General features: G+C 31.3%; 2 protein-coding genes across 3 annotated transcripts; one reads left to right on the top strand and one right to left on the bottom strand.

The window, feature by feature from the left end:
* Positions 1–3,454: 3,454 nt before the first annotated feature.
* Positions 3,455–13,279, bottom strand: LOC135133103 (dynein regulatory complex subunit 2). The gene is given in 6 exon segments (XM_064061364.1): positions 3,455–4,340; positions 4,488–4,745; positions 12,517–12,740; positions 12,790–12,928; positions 12,979–13,092; positions 13,139–13,279. Coding segments are annotated over 6 exon segments (1,608 nt in total). The 3' UTR covers positions 3,455–3,608.
* An 842-nt stretch (positions 13,280–14,121) lies between these two features.
* LOC135132260 (THAP domain-containing protein 1-like) lies at positions 14,122–15,205 on the top strand. Of its 2 annotated transcripts, none has more exons than XM_064060290.1 (2): positions 14,122–14,315; positions 14,367–15,205. In XM_064060290.1, the coding sequence occupies exons 1-2, from the start codon at positions 14,296–14,298 to the stop codon at positions 15,106–15,108; spliced, it is 762 nt and encodes a 253-aa protein (XP_063916360.1). In that variant the 5' UTR covers positions 14,122–14,295; the 3' UTR covers positions 15,109–15,205. The 2 variants fall into 2 exon arrangements, with proteins under 2 accessions (XP_063916360.1, XP_063916358.1); XM_064060288.1 differs by having other exon boundaries at positions 14,122–14,318.

The raw sequence follows: 15,205 nt of genomic DNA, 5'->3' as shown, positions 1-15,205 counted from the left end.
CTAATAATGATTCCGAAATCGCAATCAAAACATGCTCTTCAAATAAATGTGAAAACTGGGTCTAAAATTTTCAAAATTTTTCAAAAAACTGCTTAAAATAGGTTCAATCGACTGAAAATTGATGTCAAATTGTAGACAATTTTGTCATAATTAAGATTCCAAAATCGTCATTAAAACCTGTATTGATATAAAGGTGAAAAATGAGTCTAAAATTTTCAAAATTTTTCCAAAAAACTGCTTAAAATGGGTTCAATTCACCGAGAATTCATGGCAAATTGAAGACAATTTTCTCTTAATTAAGAATCCGTAATTGGCGTCACGATATCTGTTCAAATAAACGTGAAAAATGAGTCTAAAATTTTCGAAATTTTTCCAAAAACTGCTTAACATGGGGCCAATTGACAGAAAATTGGTGTCAAATTGTAGATAATTTTCTCCGAATTAAGAATCCGAAATCCCCATCAAAACCTCTCTTCAAATAAATATGAAATCTGATCCTAAAATTTTCAAAATTTTTCCAAAAAATTGCTTAAAATTGGTTTAATTGATTGAAAATTGGTGTCAAATTGTAGATAATCTTCTCATAATTGAGAGTACGAAATCGGTGTCACGATATTAATTCAAATTAATGTGAAAAATGAGTGCAAAATTTTCAAAAATTTTCAAATAAACTGCTTAAAATGGGGTCAATTGACAGAAAATTAGTGTCAAATTGTAGATAATCAACTCCTAATTAAGTATCCGAAAACGTCGTCACGATATCTATTCAAATAAACGTGAAACATGAACCTAAAATTTCCAAAAATTTTCCAAAAAACTGCTTAAAATGGGTTCAAACGACTGAAGATTGATGTCAAATTGTAGATAATTTTCCTCTAATAATGATTGAGAAATCGCCATCAAAGCCTCTCTTCAAATAAACGTTACAACTGGGCCTAAAATTTTCAAAATTTTTGCAAAAAACTGCTTAAAATGGGTTCCATCGACTGAAAATTGGTATCAAATTGTGGATAATCTTCTCCTAATTAAGAATCCAAAATTGCCGTCACGATATTCGTTCAAAATTAACGTGAAAAATGACTGCAACATTTTCAAAATTTTTGCAAAAAACCGCTTAAAATGGTCTCAATCAACTGAAATTTGGTGTGAAATTGAGAATAATCTTCCCCTAATAAAGAATTCGAAATCGTCGTCACGATATCTGCTCAAATAAATGTGGAAAATGAGTCTAAAATTTTCAAAATTTTTCCAAAAAACTGCTTAAAATGGGTTCAATCCACCGAGAATTCATGGCAAATTGAAGACAATCTTTTCTTAATTAAGAATCCGTAATTGGCGTCACGATATCTGTTCAAATAAACGTGAAAAATGACTCTAAAATTTTCGAAATTTTTCCAAAAAACTGCTTAAAATGGGGTCAATTGACAGAAAATTGGTGCCAAATTGTAGATAATTTTCTCCGAATTAAGAATCCGAAATTCCCATCAAAACCTCTCTTCAAATAAATGTGAAATCTGAGCCTAAAATTTTCAAAAATTTTCCAAAAAACTGTTTAAAATGGGTTCAATCGGCTGAAAATTGGTGTCAAATTGTAGATAATCTTCCCCTAATTAAGAATTCGATATTTGTTGTCACGATATTCGTTCAAATAAACGTGAAAAATGAGTCTAAAATTTTCAAAATGTTTCCAAAAAACTGCTTAAAATGGGATCAATCAACTGAAATTTGGTGTCAAATTGAAGATAATCCTCCCCTAATTAAGAATCCGAAATCGTCGTCCCGATATCTGTTCAAAAAAACGTAAAAAATGAATTGAAAGTGTCCAAAAATAATCCAAAAAACTGCTTAAAATGGGTTCAATCGACTGAAAATTTATGTTAAATTGTAGATAATTTTCTCCGAATTAAGAATCAGAAATTCCCATCAAAATTTGTCTTCAAGTAAACGTGAAAACTGAGCCTAAAATTTTCGAAATTTTTCCAAAAAACTGCTTAAAATGAGTTCAATCGGCTGGAAATTGGTGTCAAATTGTAGACAATGCTCTCCTAATTATGAATCTGAAATAGTCATCACGATATCCAGTGAAATAACCGTGAAAAATGAGTCTAAATCCAAAAAACTGCTTAAAATATGTTTTATCGACTGAAACTTTGTGTCAAATTGTAGATAATCTTCTCCCAATTAAAAATCCGAAATCGGCGTCACGGAATGTGTTCAAATACACGTGAAAAATAAGTCAAAAATTTTCAAAATTTTTGGAAATATTGCTTAAAATGGATTCAATCGGCAAAAAATTTTGTCAAATTGTAGACAACCGTCTCCTAATTAAGAATCCCAAATAGCCGTCACGATATATATTCAAATAAACGTGAAATATGAATCTGAAATTTTGAAAATTTTCCAAAAACTGCTTAAAATGGGTTCAATCGACCGAGAATTCGTGTCAAATTGAAGACAACCTTCCGTTAATTAAGAATGCCAAATTGCCGTCACGATATCTGTTCAAATAAATGTGAAAAAAGGAGTCTTAAATTTTCAAAAATTTTCCAAAAAGCGGCTTAAAAGGTCAAAATTCGACTGAAATTTAATGTCAAATTGTAGATAACCTTCTCCTAATTACGAATCCGAAATCGTCGTTTCGATATTTAGTGAAATAAACGTGAAAAGGTGCCTAAAATTGTCAAAATTTTTTCCAAAAATCTGCTTAAAATGGGGTCAATCGACAGAAAATTGGTGTCAAATTGTAGATAATTTTCTCCGAATTAAGAATCCGAATTCCCCATCAAAACCTGTCTTCAAATAAATGTGAAATCTGAGCCTAAAATTTTCAAAAATTTTCCAAAAAACTGCTTAAAATGGGTTCAATCGACCGAGAATTCGTGTCAAATTGAAAACAACCTTCCGTTAATTAAGAATGCCAAATTGCCGCCACAATATCTGTTCCAATAAATGTGAAAAAATGAGTCTTAAATTTTCAAAAATTTTCCAAAAAGTTGCTTAAAATGGGTAAGTTCGACTGAAAATTAGTGTCAAATTGTAGATAATCTTGTCCTAATTACGAATCCGAAATCGTCGTTTCGATATCTAGTCAATTAAACATGAAAAGGAGCCTAAAATTTTCAAAAATTGTTCCAAAAATCTCCTGAAAATAGGGCCAATCGACAGAAAATTGGTGTCAAATTGTATCTAGATAATCGTCTCCTAATTAAGAATCCGAAATCGGCGTCACGATATCTATTTGAATAAACGTGAAAAATTAGTTTAAAATTTTCGAAATTTTTCCAAAAAACTGTTTAAACTGGATTCAATAGACTGAAAATTGATGTCAAATTATAGCTAATCATGTCCTAATTAAGAATCCAAAATCACCAATAAAACTTTTATTCAAGTAAACGTGGAAAGTGAGTATAAAATTTTCGAATTGTTTTCCAAAAAATGGTTAAACTGGGTTCGATCGACTGAAAATTCGTGTCAACTTGAAGATTGTCTTCCGCTAATAAAGTATCTGAAATCGCCGTCACAATATCTGTTCAAATAAACGTAAAAAATAAGTCTATAATTTTCAAAAATTTTCTGAAAAAATGGTCAAAGTTGCTTTTTGAACCATTCTAAATCAGAATCCGCCTCAACGGTGCGGACTGGGGCTCCCTACTTTTCTTTGAAGCAACCCTCGTCGACACCTTACTCGTCGGATTAGTCTGATCCAACGCCGCCGCCTCCAGCACCGCCCTAATCATCCCCCTAAAGTGCTTATTCTGCCCCAACAACATCCTCTTCTCCTGCCTCATCTCCATATACTCCACATCCACCTTACTATAAATCACCCAGAACCTCTCCATGCACTCCAGCAACGCAAACTCCCTCAACACAATATCCCCCTCCTTGGAGGAACCACCACTCGACCCCGGCGACCCCGGCGGCGACTTCCTACAAATCACCACCTTCTTCACCATTTCTTCCCCATCTTCGCTCTTCGCAGAAGTCCTCCTCTTCATCTCCTCTTCCTCCTCTTCGTCTACGCTCACGTCGCCCACCGGCTCCAGAGACAACCACTTGGTGACTTGCTCGCGCTCCGTTTCGAACTTGCGGCAAGTCATCATCAGGTTTCGGATCTGCTCGCCTCTAGTTGCGAGCTTTTGCAAAAAGTCGATGGCTTGGGTCGACTTGTGGGTGAGCAGAATGATGCGTTTTTCGTCCTTTTCGGACTCCTTGCGAAATTGTTGACGGATTGAGGTGAACTTGGACGTTTCTTCTTTGATTTTCTCCTGGAGGTGGTGGAGGGCTTCGGTGCGCTTGGCGACGAGGGAGTGGAAGTGGTGGTTGAGGGATTTAATTTCTTCCTGAAGTTAAACTGACTGTTTAGGATTTACAAGTCACGGTCGTGAAAGACATAAATGTGTAAAAAATGGCATTTTACGGTCGGCGTTGCACACGTTTTTTTTCTTTGTTGTTATGTTGTTGTACCGAGAAATGAGAAATATTCAGACTCATAAACGTGAGAAAATTGTAAGCCGGTGAGGAAGTAATAATTTTTGCACTGTCTTTACCTCCTGCGCTGTTATGCGCTCCTGGTTGCTGGCGATCTCTGCAGCGCTCTCGGCGTCTAGTCGTTTTAGTTCTGCAAGATGTAGACGTCTTGCGTCTGTTTGGGACACGTGGGACTTTATTACTGTTGCTATTTGTCTCCAGAGGGCGCCGCAGCGGCTCTCGCGTTGTTTGATATAGGAGTCCAACTGAAGCCGGAACTGGAAAAGGGCTGATTATTTTCTTGTATGAAAAGGTGCTTTCAGATGAAAATACTAAATAATGGGATTTATGATACGTGGAAGAATGAACAAAAATTTTACTGTGATTTTGTTTGTGGTTTATTATGGAGGTAACAAGAAGAAAATTGTGCATTATGTGTTTATCTCTCATTGGGATTAAATTGCCGCACTTCCGATGTTTGTTCAGAGCGGAAGTAATGAAAGGGGGCACCGTTTATTACTGTTTACATTTACTAATATTGGAATAAAGTTTGGTAGTTTGTCCGTGGCGCTAAGAATAATAGTTGTTTACTCTTTTTATGATCTAAAATGAGTGTAAATTAAATGTAAACTAAAATTATGGCAATTTTTACTCATTTAGGTTGTTACTTTATTGTCAGGTACCAAATAAAAAAGACTGATTGCTTTTAAAAATAGATGGGATTTGTTAACGAGTGTGTATAACTGGTTGCCTAATGCCCGCTGCTTCCGTTTTCAGTCTACAATAATTTTTTTTCTAATTTTATTATTACATATTTAGAATTTGACAGAACGGATTGTGTAATTAAACAAAAACTAACTAAAATGTAGCTATTCGTCTCCACAGTAATGGGATGACGTCATCTCCAAAATTAATATTGGTATAAGTTGTCTAAATTTTATAAGGTAAGATAGTTCTGCACTTGTGGTTTATGAATCCGTGTTGAGTTTTTATCTTACATGTATATCCAGATTTTTGAAAAAAAAATCAAAATCGTATCACAACATTTTCCAATTTAACTTTGAAACTGCAAAAGGAATTGGTTTGAAATCTTGCAAACGTAAAGTCAAGGTGGTAAAGCACATGAATAATGTTACTTAAACCTTAAAAATTAAAATTTTTGAAAAAAGATCAAAATTATACAATTTTTCGATATCTGAATTTTACGATTTTTCAATATTTCACTTTTGACTTCTAGGTTTTTCAACTTCTCGACTTTTTGACATTTAGATTTTTGCTATTTTCCCATTTCTCGATTTTTCGATTGTCACTCCTGCTATTTTTCGATTTTTCAGGTTTCTGCTTTTTCGATCTTTCGAGATTTTTCTACATTTCGATTTCTCGATTTTTCAATTTTTTGATGTCTCAGTTTCTCGAACAGTTTTGGAATTTTTCGATTTTTTCAATGTTTAAATTTTTAGCGTTTCTAAATTTTCGCTTTTTGAATTTTTCGACTTTTCTTCTTCTCGATTTTTCGATTTCGTCACTTTTTGACTTTTAGGTTTCTCGATTGTTCGACATTTTGACTTTCTCATTTCGCGATTTCTCTATGTTTTGATTTTCACATTTTCAGTTTTTCGATTTTTCAGATTTCTGGTTTTAAACTTTTTAAAGTTTTTTGATATTTAAATATTTTGATTGCTTAAATTTTAGATTTTTCGATTCTTCGATTTCTCGATTTTTGTATATTTTGATATTCCAGTTTTTTTACTGTTTTTCAATTTTTGAATTTTTAAGTTTGTCAATTTTTAGCGTTTCTAAATTTTCGATTTTTTAATAATTTCTCAACTTTTCCTTTTCTCGATTTTTCGACTTCTCGACTTTTCGATTTCTGATTTTAAACTTTTCGAGATTTTTCGACTTTTGCATTTCTCGATTTATGAATTTTTCGATATTTGAGTTTTACTATTTTTCAATTTTTGGATTTTTAAGTTTTCGATTTTTCAGTACATAATTCAATTTTCGATTTTTTGCTTAATCGATTCTTCGTTTTTTTTCAATTTTTCGATATCTCAGTTTCTCGAACAGTTTTTGGATTTTTCAGTTATTCGATTTTTAAATTTTTCGATTTTTTCAATATTTAAATTTTTATCATTCCTAAATTTTCAATTTTTGAATTTTTCGACTTTTCTTCTTTTCGATTTTTCGATTTCTCGACTTTTTGACTTTTAGATTTCTCGGTTGTTCGACATTTTGACTTTCTCATTCGCGATTTCTCTATGTTTCGATTTTCAGTTTTTCAATCCTTCACCTTTTCGATTTTTCAGATTTCTGATTTTAAACTTTTCGTTTTGGGATTTTTATGTTTCCCGATTCTTCAATTTGTCTTCGATTTTTCAATTTTTCGATTCTTCAGTTTTTTGATATTTAAATTTTTTGATTGCTTAAATTTTAGATTTTTCGATTTTTCGATTTCGCGATTTCTCGATTTTTCTATATTTCGATATTTCATTTTTTTTTACTGGTTTTCAAATTTTGAATTTTTAAGTTTTTCAATTTTTAGCGTTTCTAAATTTTCGATTTTTTAATAATTTCTCGACTTTTCCTTTTCTCGATTTTTCGACTTCCAGACTTTTCGACTTTTGAAAGATTTTTCGATTGTTCGACATTTCGATTTTCCCATTTCTCGATTCTCTATGGTTTCGATTTTAAATCCTTCAACTTTTTCGATTATTCAGATTTCTGATTTTAAACATTTCTAAATTTTTCGATTTTTCGATTTTACGATTTATCAATTTTTCGATTTTCCAGTTTTTTGATATTTAAGTTTTTTGATTTTTCAATATTTCAGTTTTACGATTTTTCAATTTTTCAATTCTTCAGTTTTTGGATGTTTAAGTTTTTCGATTTTTTAAATAACTCAATTTTTGGCATTTCAAAATATTCGATTTTTTGATTTATGGATTCTTCGATTTTTGGTTTTTCAATTGTTTATTTTGATTCCCTCATTTCTCAATTTCCCGATTTTTTGATTTTCAGATTTTCAATCCTTCAACTTCTCGATTTTTCGATTTCTGATTTTAAACTTTTCGATATATTTCGACTTTTCCATTTCTCGATTTATGAATTTTTCGATATATCAGTTTTACTATTTTTCAATTTTTGCTATTTTAAGTTTTCTTCATTTTTTTGATTTTCCGAATTTTCCATTTCTCTATTTTTCGATTTCTAGAATTTTTCAGTTTTTCGATCTCAGTTTTTCGAACAGTCTTGGGATTTTTCTCTTCTTCGATTTTTCAATTTTTGGATTTTTAAATTTTCCCGGTTTTTAATATTTCAATTTTTAGCGTTTCTAAATTTTCGATTTTTTAATAATTTTTCGACTTTCCCTTTTCTCGATTTTTCGACTTCTCGACTTTTAGACTTTTAGATTTTTCGATTGTAAGACATTTTGATATTCCCATTTCTCCTCCAATCCTACAACTTTTCGATTATTCAGATTTCTGGTTTTAAATTTTTCTAAATTTTTCGACTTTTCGATTTCTCGATTTATCAATTTTTCGATGTTTCCGTTTTGGGATTTTTCTGTTTTTCGATTCTTTAATTTTTCTTCGATTTCTTAAATTTTAGATTTTTCGATTCTTCGATTTCTCGATTTTTATATTTTCCGATATTTCAGTCTTACGATTTTTCAATTTTTCGATTCTTCAATTTTTCCATTTTTAAGTTTTCCGATTTTTTCAATATTTCAATTTTGGGGGTTTTTAAATTATCGAATTTTTGATTAATCGATTCTTCGATTTTTTGATTTTTTGACTTTTCCATTTCTCGAGTTTTCGCCTTCTTTTCGAGTTTTAGATTTTTCGATTGTTCGTAATTTTGTTTTTCCCATTTCTCGATTTCTCGATTTACTGATTTTTAGTCCTTCAACTTTTCGATTTTTCAATTTTTCTCAGTTTTTCGATGTTTCAGGTTTGGGATTTCTCTGTTTCAATTTTTCTTCGATTTTTCGATTTCTCGATTTCCCGTTCTTTGATATTTCATTTTTCGATTTATCAATTTTTCGATTTTCCAGTTTTTTGATATTTAAGTTTTTTGATTTTTCAATATTTCAGTTTTACGATTTTTCAATTTTTCGATTCTTCAGTTTTTGGATGTTTAAGTTTTTCGATTTTTTAAATAACTCAATTTTTGGCGATTCAAAATATTCGATTTTTTTATTTATCGATTCTTCGATTTTTTATTCTTCTACTTTTTGATTTTTCAATTGTTTATTTTGATTCCCTCATTTCTCAATTTCCCGATTTTTCGATTTCTGATTTTAAACTTGTCAAGATTTTTCGACTTTTCCATTTCTCGATTTATGAATTTTTCGATATTTCAGTTTTACTATTTTTCAATTTTTGGATTTTTAAGTTTTCGATTTTTCAATTCATAATTCAATTTTTCTACTTCTCGACTTTTCGACTTTTGAAAGATTTTTCGATTGTTCGACATTTTGATTTTCCCATTTCTCAATTCTCTGTTTCGATTTTCAAATTTTCAATCCTTCAACTTTTCGATTATTCAGATTTCTGATTTTAAATTTTTCTAAATTTTTCGACTTTTCGAATTCTCAATTAATCAATTTTTCGATATCTCAGTTTTTCGATGTTTTCGTTTTGGGATTTTTTTGTTTATTCGATTTCTTAAATTTTAGATTTTCCGAATGTTCGATTTCTCGATTTTTCTATTTTCCGGTATTTCAGTTTTACGATTTTTCAATTTTTCGATTCTTCAATTTTTTTGGCGTTTTTACATTTTAGGATTTTTGATTAATCGATTCTTCGATTTTTCGATTTTTTGACTTTTCAATTTTTCGAGTTTTCGCCTTCTTTTCGACATTTAGATTTTTCGATTGTTCGACATTTGTTTTTCCCATTTCTTGATTTCTCGATTTTCAGATTTTCAGTCCTTCCACTTTTCGATTTTTCAATTTTTCTCAGTTTTTCGATGCTTCAGATTTGGAATTTTTCTGTTTTTCAATTCTTCAATTTTTCTTCGATATTTCGACTTCTCGATTTCCCGTTAATTGATTTTTCATTTTTTCGATTTTTGAATTTCTCATTTTTTAAATGTTACATTGTTCGATTTTTCAATGTTTCGGTTTTTGAATTTTTCGATTTTTCAAAATTTCGTTTTCTTAAATCTTATATTCTTCGATTTTTCAATTGCTCGTTTTTTGAATTGTATATTTTTTGATTTTCCAATTTTTCGATTTTTCAGTTTTACCAATTTTTCGATTTTTTTTAATTAAAATTTTTCAGTTTTCTAAATTTTAATTTTTCAAAGTTTTGGGCCATTTGGATTTCTCGACTTTTCGCTCTTTTGAAGTTTTGATTCCTCACTGTTTCAATTTCCCAATTGCTCGATGTTTCAATTATTCGATTTCTCGTTTTTCGATTTTTGGACTTATAGACGATTTTTCTAGATTTTTCAATGTTTCGATTCTTCAATTATTCGATTTTCAATTTTTCGATTCCTTACTAATTTTAGATTTTTCGATTTCTCGTTTTGTTCATTTTTCAGTTTATAGATTTTGCAAAATTTTGTTTTCTTAAATCTTACCTTCGATGTTTGAATTTTTCGATTTTATGATTTTTTAATTTTTTAATATCTCAAATTTTGGATTTTTCGGTTTTTCCATTTCTCGACGTCTGGTTTTTCAATGTTTAAAAGTTTTTAATTTTTTTGATTTTTCAACTTTTCAACACTTCAAACTTGGGAATTTTCCCATTTCTAGATTTTTCAGTTTTTCAATATTTTAATTTTAGATTTCTTGAATTCTCGACTTTTCGATTTCTGCATCTTTTGATGTTTCGTTTATTCGATTTTTCAGTTTTTCAACATTTAGATGTTTCGATTTGTTAGTTTTTCCATTTTTTTAATTTCAATTTTTTGATTTTGGAATCTTCGGTCTTACGACTTTCGATATTTCGTTTTTCTATATTTCTATTGTCGGATTTTTCGAATTCTAGATTTTTCAATTTTAGATTTTTTGGTTTCTCGACTTTTGATTTTTAGATTTTCGGATTTTGGGTTTTCCGATTGTTTGATTTCTCGATTTTTCTATTTTCCGATATTTCAGTTTTACGATTTTTCAATATTTCGATTCTTCAATTTTTTGGGCGTTTTTAAGTTTTCAGGTTTTTGATTAATCGATTCTTCGATTTTTTGATTTTTTGACTTTTCCATTTCTCGAGTTTTCGCCTTCTTTTCGACATTTAGATTTTTCGATGTGTCAGATTTGGGATTTTTCTGTTTTTCGATTCTTCAATTTTTCTTCGATTTTTCGACTTCACGATTTCCCGTTCTTTGATTTTTCATTTCTTCGATTTTTGAATTTCTCATTTTTTAAATGTTACATTTTTCGATTTTTCAATTTTTCAGTATTTAAATTTTTCGATTTCTCAATCTTTTAATACTTCAATTTCTGAATGTTTCAATTTTCCTATTGCTCGATGTTTCATTTTTCGATTTCTCGGTATTACGATTTTTCAATTTTCCAAGTTTTTGATGTTTCGATATTTCAATTTTCCGATTTTTCAAAGTTTCGTTTTTTTAAATGTTACATTTTTCGATTTTTCAATTGCTCGTTTTTTGAAATTTCGATTTTTTTTTAAATTAAAATTTTTCAGTTTTCTAAGTTTTAATTTTTTAAAGTTTTGGGCCATTTCGATTTCTGGACTTTTCGCTCATTTGAAGTTTCGATTTCTCACTGTTTCAATTTCCCAATTGCTCGATGTTTCGATTATTCGATTTCTCGTTTTTCGATTTTTGGACTTATAGACAATTTTTCTCGATTTTTCAATGTTTCGATTCTACTAATTTTAGATTTTTCGATTTCTCGTTTTGTTGATTTTTCAGTTTATAGATTTTGCAAAATTTTGTTTTCTTAAATCTTACCTTCGATGTTTGAATTTTTCGATTTTATGATTTTTTAATTTTTTAATATCTCAAATTTTGGATTTTTCGGTTTTTCCATTTCTCGACGTCTGGTTTTTCAATGTTTAAAAGTTTTTAAATTTTTTGATTTTTCAACTTTTTAACACTGGAATTTTGCCATTTCTAGATTTTTTCAGTTTTTCGATATTTTAATTTTAGATTTCTTGAATTCTCGACTTTTCGATTTCTGCATCTTTTGATGTTTCGTTTATTCGATTTTTCAGTTTTTCAACATTTAGATGTTTCGATTTCTTAGTTTTCCCATTTTTTTAATTTCAATTTTTTGATTTTGAAATCTTCGGTCTTACGACTTTCGATATTTTGTTTTTTCTATATTTCTATTCTCGACTTTTGCTTTTTAGATTTTCGAATTTTGGATTTTCCGATGTCTCGGATTTTCGTTTTTCCGATTATTTGTTTCACCGAATTTTCCATTTTTTAATATTCGAATTGTCAAATTTGTTTCCTTTTCGATTTCTCGATTTTTCAGATTTTCCACTCTTCAGTTTTTCGATTTCCCAATTATTCTACTTTTCGAATTTTCGAGATCTGGAGTTTTTTAATATTCCAATGTCTCGGATTTTCCATTTTTTGCCTTTCCAGTTTTTCGATTTTTCAAATTTTCAATTTTCGATATTCGAATTTTCTATATTTCGATGGATTTTTCGATTTATCGAAATTTCAGTTTTGGAATATTTGATTCTTTGGTTTTTCGAATTTGGATTTTTTATTTTTCGATTTTCGATTTCTCGAATATTCGATTTTTAAAATTTTACCTTCTTCAGTTTTTGGACTTTCCAATTTTATACTTTTTGACTCTTTGGTTTCTCGAGTTATCGATTTTTCGATTCTATTTTAATTTTGGAACTTTCGATTTTTTGATATAGTTTAGTTTAAGCGTGAGGGAAGTTCTGTCGCAATAACCTTCTAGCCATTTTTTGCAAGACACCACGCATGTCTGACTAAGAAGAGTAAATCAAACTGTCTGATTGGCCAATGTATGACTTACCTTTCCACCAATGATAAAGTCTCTAGTTACAAAATTACTTATAGTAGTCTAGTAGTTAATAAATCGTGCATAGATACCGTGCTTGTAAGATCTTCCTTTTTCTTCAAAAATCTCTCTTTATTGACACTCGCACTCCTCCTAGCTTGCGACTGTTGTCCAAAAATAACAGTTTTGAGGTGCTCATGCTGACACGTGCTCTTTTCCACAAGCTCATCATGTTCTTTGGCACTAGTTTCCAGAAGATTCTCCAAGTCTATCTGATACTGCTCTTCCATCAAATCCATATATTTCGAATGAGAAGCTAAAATCAATACTTTACTACCACCTTACAACGAAAAAACCCTAGCAACCGATTATTTGGTCAATATGGGTAAAATGTGCCTGAAAATTGTGACAATATTGCTCCTCCGCCATTTCCAACTCTTGTAGCAGTTTCTTGATAGTCCGATTTTTGTAGTCTAGAGCTCTCCCCATATATTTCTTCATATGCTACAAAGGCAAACTCAATTTTATAAGCCACAGGCAACAACACCCAATACCTCAACATCCTCCCGCATTTCTTTGCATTTGTTCAGCCGCAAAACCTGGTGCCACTGTTGGTTGATTTTGGCCAAATTGAGCCTCGAAAAGCCATCTTCTCGTTTGATTTTGTTCTAAAACATAGAGTTAGCTTACGTTTCTTCCTGGTTTTGGAATCACCTTCAGGAAGATCGCAATCAGTTGTTCTTTGCGACGTTTCGCCTCTTCTTCAATGTCAGCCTTGTGTTGAAGATATCTGGCCCTTTCTTCATCGCTCATTTTGGCCAGACGGTTGGCCAGAGATTTCTTTTTACCACCCATTTTGCACGAAGGTTTGTTAAAAAGTGGATAGTTAAGAGCTCACTTTCTTATTTTTCCGTAACCATGGAGTTGTCACTATATTGATTTTCAGTTGGCTTGGTTTCAGTCCAAATAAAAAAATCAAGGCGGATTCATAAGCCACAATGATAATAATTTTTGGTTGTCTGTATCTCTTGCATTCTTCTGCGCTCCTGGTCGCTGGCGATCTCTGCAGCGCTCTCGGCGTTTAGTCATTTAGTTCTGCAAGAAGTAGACGTCTTGCGTCTGTTTGGGACACATGGAACTTTATTACTGTTGCTATTTGTCTCCAGAGGTCACCCCAATGAAATCCAACTTGAAGCCTGATTATTTAGTTGTATGAAAGGTGTCTTATTTATTATTTTTTATGGAGCTAATAAGAAGAAAGTGTGGGTGACAGTTCTGCCAATTTTCAAAAAAATTTGTTGATACCAACTGAAACAGTAATTGTTGATCACTCTGTATATGTGATTAGTAACTGAAGAATGTTAATACTTAATGAACTAGATTAGCTAGGCTGGCACTCAAAAAATGCACCTATTAATTAATAATAATTATTATTAATTTCTTCCAGTGATAATTCTCACTTGTATTGTTGGTTGCCTAACTAACTAACTAAACAAAAATGGGTAATTTAAAATTAAAATATAATTGTTTAACAAAATTTTAAAATGTTACCCTTAATATTAAGGACAGAAGGGTCTAAATTAAATTTTGTGCAGTGGAAATTATTTGTTCACACATTCACATTGTGTTTAATATCCGGTTTTTGGTGGTTAGAAAACTTCAAATACACTCATGAATGCAACATCATCGACCTATGTATTCTATGATCGTGATCATACAACCGCACTTAACCTCACTTTTTGCATAAAAAATCAAAATCGACGTAATTGTTGCAATACTTTGATAAAACGCGGGATTAAACCACAGTTTTGTGAAACATGCAGCCTCGTACCGAATCTGGTTAACTTATATCTGTGTGAAGAGCCCCAAAAATGAGCCAAGACACTCCAGAGTTGTACTTATAATCAAAACCCAAATACCAAATAATACACGTTTTTTTCAGGGTCGGAATCACAAAATGTACGGTGATTTCGTGCCGCAATTTCTACCATCTGGAATCGCCACCTGACTACCAATTTTTCCCATTTCCAACCAACCGGGATATTTCCAAAAAATGGAAGGAAAAGTGCGGCATTTCCGCCTATCACGACGTGTCGAAGTCCAGTGTGTGTTCTGACCATTTCAAACCCACGGACTATGCAGACGCGGACCAAAAAACCTTAACATCTTCAGCCATTCCCACAGAAAATCTAGGCTGGATGTTGGGAATGCCTGAAGTTAAGGTAGTCATAAACCCCAAAGCGCCCAAAATCAAGGTAGCAGAAGATCTAGATTTTAACAAAGTCAAGGAAGCAGTGGATGTGAATGAGAAACTGAAAGACCAGCTGCAGGACTTGGTTAAAGAGTATGAACCAATCAAGGAGAAGATGGGTCTGTATAAAAGGAAGATTGATAATGTGGAGAAGGAGATTAATAGGGTGAAGATGATGATCGCCAAAGTTAAGAGCAAAAATTGGAAGCCTGGGAATAATTTGTTGTGTAGGGTGTTTTCACAGGCTCAGATAAATATGTTGTTAGGGAAGAAGAAAGTTGTGTGGAGTTATGACGATATGGCGATGGCTTTCACGTTGAGGCATGTGGGGAATAAGGAGTGTTATTTGTATCTGAAGGATACGTTGAATTTGCCTCTGCCTGCGTTGTCGGCAGTGCAGAGGTGGGTGGCTTCGAATAAATTGAAACCATAGACTGATTAGAAAATAAGAGTTTGTTGTATTTATTTTTTCTAATTTAATTGTTTAGACAATTGTATGTTAAGAAATAAAATTGCTTGATGAAGATTAA

This window comes from Zophobas morio, unplaced genomic scaffold (assembly GCF_036711695.1).
Source record: "Zophobas morio isolate AGI-343-1 ecotype UQ-CSIRO unplaced genomic scaffold, CSIRO_AGI_Zmor_V1 ptg000021l, whole genome shotgun sequence".
NCBI classification, from domain to species: domain Eukaryota; kingdom Metazoa; phylum Arthropoda; class Insecta; order Coleoptera; family Tenebrionidae; genus Zophobas; species Zophobas morio.
This window is presented reverse-complemented; position numbering and strand designations above follow the sequence as displayed.

What these genes read in the sequence shown, in the direction of transcription:
- LOC135132260 (XM_064060288.1), top strand. Translation starts at nt 14,296, where the DNA reads ATGAGCCAAGACACTCCAGAGTT. An exon ending in AGCCAAGACACTCCAGAGTT is followed by an intron (nt 14,319 to 14,366) that starts GTACTTATAATC and finishes CGTTTTTTTCAG; the next exon opens with GGTCGGAATCACAAAATGTA.